Raw genomic sequence first — 8,038 nt, 5'->3', positions numbered from 1 at the left:
GGCGCTAGGCGCCGCCCCTGGCCCGGCCGGGCCCGGAGCCATGAGCCCTGGGCTGCTACTGCTCGGCAGCGCCGTCCTGCTCGCCTTCGGCCTCTGCTGCACCTTCGTGCATCGCGCTCGCAGCCGCTATGAGCACATCCCCGGGCCGCCGCGGCCCAGGTGAGCGGGGGGAGGGGGCGGGGGCCTGGATGGGGCGCTCGATCCGGGGGCCTGGGGACCGCATCCAACCTTGTGTCCGGGCCGAGGGGTCCAGCCTCGCTTCTGCGTGCGCGCCCAGATCGGAGACGGAGGCCAGGAGAGGGGCGCTAACTATTCTTAGTAACAAATTACTCACAGCCGCCGCAGCTGCTGGGAGCCCACCGCGCTCCGCTGGGCCCCATAAATGTGATGGCAGTGACAGTCCTGCCAGGTAGGCGCTATTGTTACCCCATCGTTCAGACCGGGAGACTGAGGCGCGCAGAGGTGAAGTCACCTGCCCAAGGTCACACAGTTGGTAAGCTTAGATTTAAACCCAGGTCAGCCCTGCCTCCAGAGTAGAAGCTGTAAACTGGAACTTGGACAGGGGTCAACCGTCAAAGAACAGAGCAGTTCTTTGGCCAAGTTCCCTTGTGTCTGTGTTTCTGTCCTGGGATATCCCATTTGTGTTTTTGTTCCATTCTTGACCCCTCACCCAATTTACCACCCTCCCATCAAAAGCAAACCTTCCTGAAGCTTAGATTTGTTTTGTCCTGGTCCCAAGGGTTTCCCATCACAGAACTAAAAAAAGTTGAGGTCCATATGAAATATGCCGCATAGCCTGCAAGACCCCTGCTGGGTTCTCAGGCCCAACCACTGCCGGTCCCCTTCTTGACCCCTCTTGATTACCTCACAGATGCCCCCAGTTTGCCTGTTCTCTGCTTCTCTCTCTGGGGGGCCTGTACATGGGGTCCCACATCAAAAAGGCAGTCCCCAACCACTCTGTGCAAAGCTTGCCCAGCCTGGGTTCCTTACCCGGGGACATAACCTCTGAAGACATCTTTCCACCTGTTGACTGCCCCCTCATTGTGAGCCTGGGGAGGGCAGAGATGCACTGTTTGCCTGTGCATCCCCAGTGACTGGTGTGCTGCACTTGCTCAGTAAGTATTTGTTGAATGAATGAATGAATGAATGAATGAATAAAGGATGGTATTGGATACACTTTTTGAAACCTCAGGACATGAACATTCTGGAAGGTACTATCTCCAGCACAACAGCCTGAATTCCTGTTTGGGGGATTCAGGAATGACCTCTGTGACTGGTGATATAGAGAGGTAATTGTTGTCCCTCCCCCCTTGGCTCTCTGCCCTCTCTGTGATCGCTTTCCAACCTTGGGGTCTCCCTGGAACGCCTTTTCTCTTGCTTAGCAGCTCTGCCTTCTGCTGCAGCTAAATAGGCCTTCCCTTCTTGCTGGACCCCCTCAATATATTATATTCATTCCATAGACCCTTAAGTCACTGTTAAGTGTCTGTCTCCTCCATGGGTCTCTCTCTCTGTCTGTCTTGTTCACTGCAGTGGCCCCAGTGTCTCTCCCAGCAGCATCTGGTACATGCACAATGATTCCAGGTTGGTTGGTAGGATTTCCAGGCTCTGTTAGGCACACAACTCCTGTGTCCAAGTCAGCTATCCACAGCTTGGGAATGAATGACGAATGGCTTCTGTGCTTGTTTTAAGAGTTTCATTGTTATTCTCCTAAACCCAGGTCCTTCAGGCTTTGCAGATCTGCTGGGACCCGAATCTGGGGAAGGTAGAACTTGAACTCGAGTCCCTCTCCCTAAAAAAATTGAGATATAATGTGCATACCACAAAATCTACCCTTTGAAAAATTTTATCAAGCCACAGAGTTGTATAACCATCACTAGTAATTCCAGAACATTTCTGTCACTCCAAGAAGAGATCTTGTCTCCATTAGCCATCATTCCCTGGCCCCTACCCCAACATTCCTAGTACTGATCTGAGTTCTATCTCCATGGATTGCCTGTTCTAGACATTTCCTATAAATGAACTCATACAATCTATGGCCTTTTGTGTCTGCCTTCTTTCACTTAGTATGTTTTTAAGGGTCATGTATGTAGCAATATGTGTCTGTATTTCTCTTCTTTTCATGGTGGAGTTCTCCCCATCACTCACACCAGAGTCTACCTGTCATTTGTAGGTGTATGAAAGGAAGAATGCTGTGAGGAGGCTGACCGTAATCAGGCCAGGCTCTGTTCAACTAAGTGAACTGAGCAATACATATGTAAAAAAAATTTTGGATTAAAACTTGATTGGTGGTCAAATATAAAATCAAACAAAATGAAAGTTCCGGAACCTCTTCTAGCACAGATCAGATGTTCTGTCACTCGAAGCCTGGGCTTACAAACCATGATGGCGACCCTGTGGTTGACAGGAAATGAGACCAGTAGTGGCACTTGTCCCTTGGCATTTCAAGACTTTGCCAGCTTGTAAGCAAGGAACCCCTTTCCTTGAAAGAGGCAGCTGCTGTACCCTCCCAACCCCCCCCATCCTCTGTACTCTCCAGGAGGCCCTCTCTTCCAGGATACCCTCCCTGAGTGCACATGCTCTGTGCTTTAAGTACAGCATCCTACTATACTGATCTGCATAATACCTGGAAACTTACGCCACACAGTTCGATCCATCCCACTCACTCACTGCTTCTTTGCTTCTCTGGCCCCTACTCTCCTGGTACTGATGATGCAGTGGAGGTAACTTGACAATGAAAGGGCCTTCTCACCTAGTTTTTAATTAATTCTGGAATAGATGTCTTGACACTGACTCCTGGAAGTTGCTAGTTTTTTCCACCCAGAATGGCCAGACTCACAAGTTACCCAGAGTAGGGAGGTCTTCTACAAAGAGCAGATGGGGCTTAGCCATGGTACAGCCCCATGCCTGGTCCTCTTCTGTGGTGCATCCCACAGATTCTGGGTGCCCAGTAGGACATTCATCACCCCAACTCTCTGGCATGAATCACAAACATGGCCCTCACCTGCACACACTTCTGGTGGAGAGCCTGCCCCTCAATCATTGTGAGGACTCCCTTTATCCCTCTGGTAGCCGCACAGAGGGCTCTCCAGATGGCCCCTGCTCTAGTTACTGACCAAGTCCATAGGAACCTTGGATTCCCAACTGGCTAGTCACTGCTAAAGGGAAGAGAATGTGCTGGGAAGTACTGGGAGGGGGCTTCTGCTCTGCCTGCCCTCCATGGCCTACCCTGCCCTATGCAGTCTATCACCAGGACTTCTGACAAGTGAGCTTCTGTCTGAGGTCCCAGGGTTCCACCTCACAGCCTTACCTGCCTATTTCAAATCTTCTTCCCAGCGTCCCTTGGTGGAACCAGGAGGAGTGGACCTTAGGTCCTGACCTTCCCAGGTGGCTGACCCAAAAAGTTAGGGTTCAGTCTCTGGGGTCAGACGCGTCTGGGAGAGGAAAGAGGGCCCAGACTCACTGAAGTGAATGACTTAGAGCTGAGAACAACCCCTAGTATGTATAGTCTGGGGAGTGGCAAAAATGATTCTGGAAATATAGCCAATAGTATGTGATGGCAAGGTTCGCCTTTCTCCAAGTCCCCTCACCTGGAAGTGGCCTCAGCTGCCCTACACTTCCTGCCCCGGTACATTTGCCCACCCCCTCCCCAGGCAGCTTTCCTGCCTTCTCTCAGCCCCATCACCTCCCCCTTCATCTGCATGCTCAGCTGTTATTCTCGCCTCCTACTTCCCTGAACAAATAGAGCAACTGGGAAGAACTTCCTGCCAGGGTTCCGCTGCCATAGCTGCCCACCCCTGCCCCACAGCCCACAGGCACCTTACAGCCGCTCTTGCAAGTGCCTGCGGGTGCTTTAGCTGAGGCTAGCCGGTCCCCTTGGCTCAGTGGCCCTGTCCCAGCAGCACCCGCATCTTCCCACACCACTGGTTCTCCTCCACAGCATCTCTCCCATCTTTATATAACATGCTGTACCAATCTGCAGCTTGGAAAAGCCTATCTCTGCACTCTCCTGTTGCTCCCAGCTCTGCCCCCTGCAGCAAACCCATTGACAGACCCTTCCGATGGTCCTCCAGTCTTCCCTCTCACCCACTCTTGAACTCACTCCCATCCGGCTTTGGCCCCTGCCTTTCCACCCACCCCAGGGACCTCCATATTGCCGAAGCCAATGCCAGTCCTAGTCCCCATGTTCCCCCCCCCCCAGAAGCCTCCTCTTTGTGCTACTCCCACCTGTTAGCTTAGTTTCCTGGTTGTTGCTTTGCTTCATGAGCCCATCATGATGGCCCTTTCCTTGATATTCTCATTCTTTCTCTCTCTCTCTCTCTCTCTCTCTCTCTCCATGCATCTCCTACGGGCTCATCTGGGTACTGGCCTGAACATGGCTCCTTTCTCTGAGCCTTCAGTCTGACATTTACATGGAGCCTCTCTTGGATACCAGATGTCATCTCTGCTTCTAATCAGATAAGCCCTTCTTCCGGGCTGGCACAAACAAGTGGGTCCAAAGCCATGGTCCTGACTTCATCTACCTGCATTGAGTTGTCAGTCTTGAGACAGGAAAGGACATATGGGGACAGGTCATCCCAGGTTGACGGATGTGGAGAGAGAAAGAAGGTAGTATACAGAGTGAGCACTAGCTCTGAGCCCACAGGCTGCTCTCCAGCTTTGTCCTCTGAGTAACTGGTAGATCCCCCACTAGCCTAGCTGCCCTAGCCCAAGGTCCTATGTCCTGACACCTTTCACTGCCCCATACCTGTACCCTGTGTCTCTGTCTTCAAGGGCATCTACCATCTGGCTTCTCTCATCACCATCACTACCCCTCCCACCCCCCTACCCTAGTCTGTTGCTTCTCACCTCTCACAGCTCCCACTGGCTGCAGATGCCTCTGATTTTATTCTGGGCCCCATTCTGCCCATTACTCTCAGTGTGGCCACAAAAGGGATCCATCTAAGCCCAAGTTAGATCTTCTCTGAGTTCTGCTCAAAACCCACCAATGGCCCCCACCTCACTGAGGGCAAAGTCCGCAACTCCCCGCATCGTCTACCCTCCTACCTTGGCGATCCCATCTTGTGCTGCTTTCTCTTCAAGCATCCTTTTTAGCACATGGTCCTTTTGCTGTCCAAGTACGCTCACCTCAGGGTCCTTTGATCTGTTGTTCCCATTGTCTGGAATGTTCTTTTCCCAACAACCTGTGCGGATAAATCTCTCACAGGTTGTCTATCTCAGCTCACAGACTACCTTCTTATATGTGTGTGTGGTATGTGCATGTGTGTACATGTGTTCGTGTGGAGGCCAGAGGTCAATGTTGGAGGCCAGTCACTCTCCACTGTAGTAGTTGAGTGAACGGAGACTCCAAAGGACGGGAAGACACAGATGAAGCTTTAAGCGGAGCATCTGATACTCGTGGTCTGTAGATGCAAATCCTTCTCAGTCCTGATCTTTTATTTAGTACTAAAATAATGGATAAGTTGAGTTCATAGGAAATATTGTGCCAAGAACACATAAGACATAATAACAAGTTACATACAACAACAAGCCAAGGAATACAACATATAGATGTTATCAGACCGAGCAGCCTCTAACTAAACTTATGTGTCAGAAACGTCTGCTTTCTAGAATAGCTTCAACCCAATCAGAGTGTTTTCAGAATTTAAAAACACGTTTCGCCGCAGAGGTTTGCCTTTTGGGATCAGCGCTCACAGTGATCACGTAGTTCTTTTGTCCTTCATTGAACATTAATTCTGCAGGTATGGCATAAGACATCAAGTCACAGACACAGTAACTGTTCATGACATGGCTTGCTACACGCCACCTTAAAATTTTTTATTTATTATTTTTTATGTGTATGAGTGTATTGCCTATATATATGTAAGCGTACCCATGTCATGCAATGCATGAGGGGGTCAGAAAAGGGCATTGGATCCCCTCCCGGAACTGGGACCACGGAAGGCTATTAGCTACGATGTAAATTCTGGGATTCGAACCCAGGTATTCTGCAAGAGCACCCAGGGCTCCCAATTGCTGAGGTGTCTCTCCAGCTCCATCTACCTTATTTAATTTAACTTATTATTTTTATTTTATGTGTGTGAGTGCTATGCCTGAATTTATGTAAGTTCACTCATGTAATGCAATGTCTGCAGAGATCAGAGAGGGTGTCAGAACCCCTGGAACTGGAGTTATGGACAGTTGTTAGCTTCCATGTGGGTGCTAGGTTGAACTTGGGTCCTCTGCAAAAGCAGAGGGTCCTCTGCTGAACCATCAATCTTCAGTCCCATCCACCTTATTTTTTGAGACAAGATCTTTCTCTGAACTTGGAGCTCAACAATTTGGTTAGATTGGCTGGCCAGTAAGCACCAGGGAGTCACTTACTTCGCCTCTCCAGCACTAAGATTACAGACAGGGTCCCACTATATAGTACTAGGTGGCCTGGAACTGGCTATGTAGACCCTTAGACTCACAGAGAGCTGACTGCCTCTGGGATTAAAGGTATCTGCAGTTGACCTGAGCGTGCTGGCACATGCCTTTAATCCCAGCACTTGGAAGGCAGAGGCAGGCAGATCTCTGTGAGTTCAAGGCCAGTCTGGTCTACATAGTGAGTTCCAGGTTAGCTGGGACTGCAGAGAGACCTTGTCTCAAAAAGACCAAAGGTGTCCGCGACAAAGCCTGGCCTTTTTTCTTTTTTAATGTGGATGCTAGGGATCCAAATTCAGGTTCTTGTGCTTGTGTGGTAATTACTTTAACAACTGCACTATCTTCCCAGCCTACAAGGGCACCTTATAAAAAGATACTTCTGTTTGTATAAAATGGCCATCCCCACATGTATCCCTGCTGCCTTTCTCTCTCTCCCTCTCTGTCTGGCTTTCTGGCTCTCTCTTTCTCTGTCTCTCTAGCTCTGTCCCTCTCCCCAAGTCTCTAGCCCAGGCTAATCTTGAATTCTATGTAGTTGAGGATGGCCTTGAACTTCTGATCTTCCTGCCTCCATCAGAGTGGTGCGATTACAGGTATATACCACCATATCTACTTTATGTGATTCTTGGGATCAAACCCAGGGCATTGTGTGTGCTAGGCAAGCACTCTACCAGCTGAGCCACATCCCTAGATCAGTTATTTTTCTCTTGTACCGTTCTCTGGCCTCTTATTTGTTTTCTCTTAGTCTCCCTGGGAGAATCTTAGTTCCAGACCCAGTTTCAGTTCATTGAAACCCTTTCAGGAGTCTGTAGTGGGCAGAGTAAAGTTATACAGGAGGCAGGCCATCATGGGCACCTTGAAATGTGTGTCAAGGTGACACTGAGCAGGCTTGCTTATAATCTGGTGCTCACATGGCAGACCTACATAGACTGTCCCCTGAAGAGAAGGTGTTGTCCAGCCTGGTGCCAGCTGTGCAATGGTGGGCACGTGGCTTCACTTCTCTTGTCTCTGCCCCACCTAGAAATAATATGATAATAATGATTACTGTAGTGCTTGCCTTGGCAAGGAGATGCTGGAGGACCATGAATGAGGCTTAGTGTGGGGTGTGGCACACTGGTAAGTGTCAGAGGTGACCGACTGAGCCCTTCTCCTGTGCCAGCCCTGGACCTCTGACCAGGGGAACAGAAATAAAACTGCTCTCTAAGGAGGCCTTTGTCACCTGTTGGACCAGGTATTGTCCCGTCTGCACCTCTGCCTGGTGTTTCAAAGCCAGTGCCATGCCTCCTCAGTTCCCAAACACCTCCTCTCCTGGTCCTGAGGGGGAGGGCAGGCATCCTTCGGTGGTGGCCACTACTGAGCCTAATGCTTCTCTTTCTTCTAGTTTCCTTCTAGGACATCTCCCCTACTTCTGGAAAAAGGACGAGGCTTGTGGCCGTGTGCTCCAAGATCTGTTTTTGGATTGGTGGGTTCCAGTTTGTCACTTATTGTCCTTACTCCAGGTCCCTCAAAGGAAACCCTACTTCATCTAACCCAGCACACAAACTACTAGTCCGTCTACCCTGTCCCAAGAGTCACTCCTAACCCCCATCCCCAGGTCATCCCCAGCACCCCCAGGTCACTCTTAGACCCCCTCCCCAAA

At 50.2% G+C, this 8,038-nt stretch overlaps 1 protein-coding gene across 2 annotated transcripts in view; it reads left to right on the top strand.

Annotated features, from left to right (window-relative positions):
* Positions 1-8,038, top strand: part of LOC103727655 (cholesterol 24-hydroxylase) — a 36,354-nt gene continuing 28,316 nt past the window's right edge. For both annotated transcript variants that reach the window (XM_008825633.1, XM_017796232.1), the window contains exons 1-2: positions 1-159; positions 7,781-7,861. In XM_008825633.1, the coding sequence (XP_008823855.1) occupies positions 41-159; positions 7,781-7,861 (200 nt within the window). In that variant the 5' untranslated portion in view covers positions 1-40. The remainder of the gene's footprint in view (positions 160-7,780; positions 7,862-8,038) is intronic.

This window comes from Nannospalax galili, unplaced genomic scaffold, assembly GCF_000622305.1.
Source record: "Nannospalax galili isolate Female #2095 unplaced genomic scaffold, S.galili_v1.0 scaffold188, whole genome shotgun sequence".
In the NCBI taxonomy this organism is placed as follows: domain Eukaryota; kingdom Metazoa; phylum Chordata; class Mammalia; order Rodentia; family Spalacidae; genus Nannospalax; species Nannospalax galili.
The sequence above is the reverse complement of the archived record's forward strand: the minus strand, read 5'-3'. Positions and strand labels throughout refer to the sequence as shown.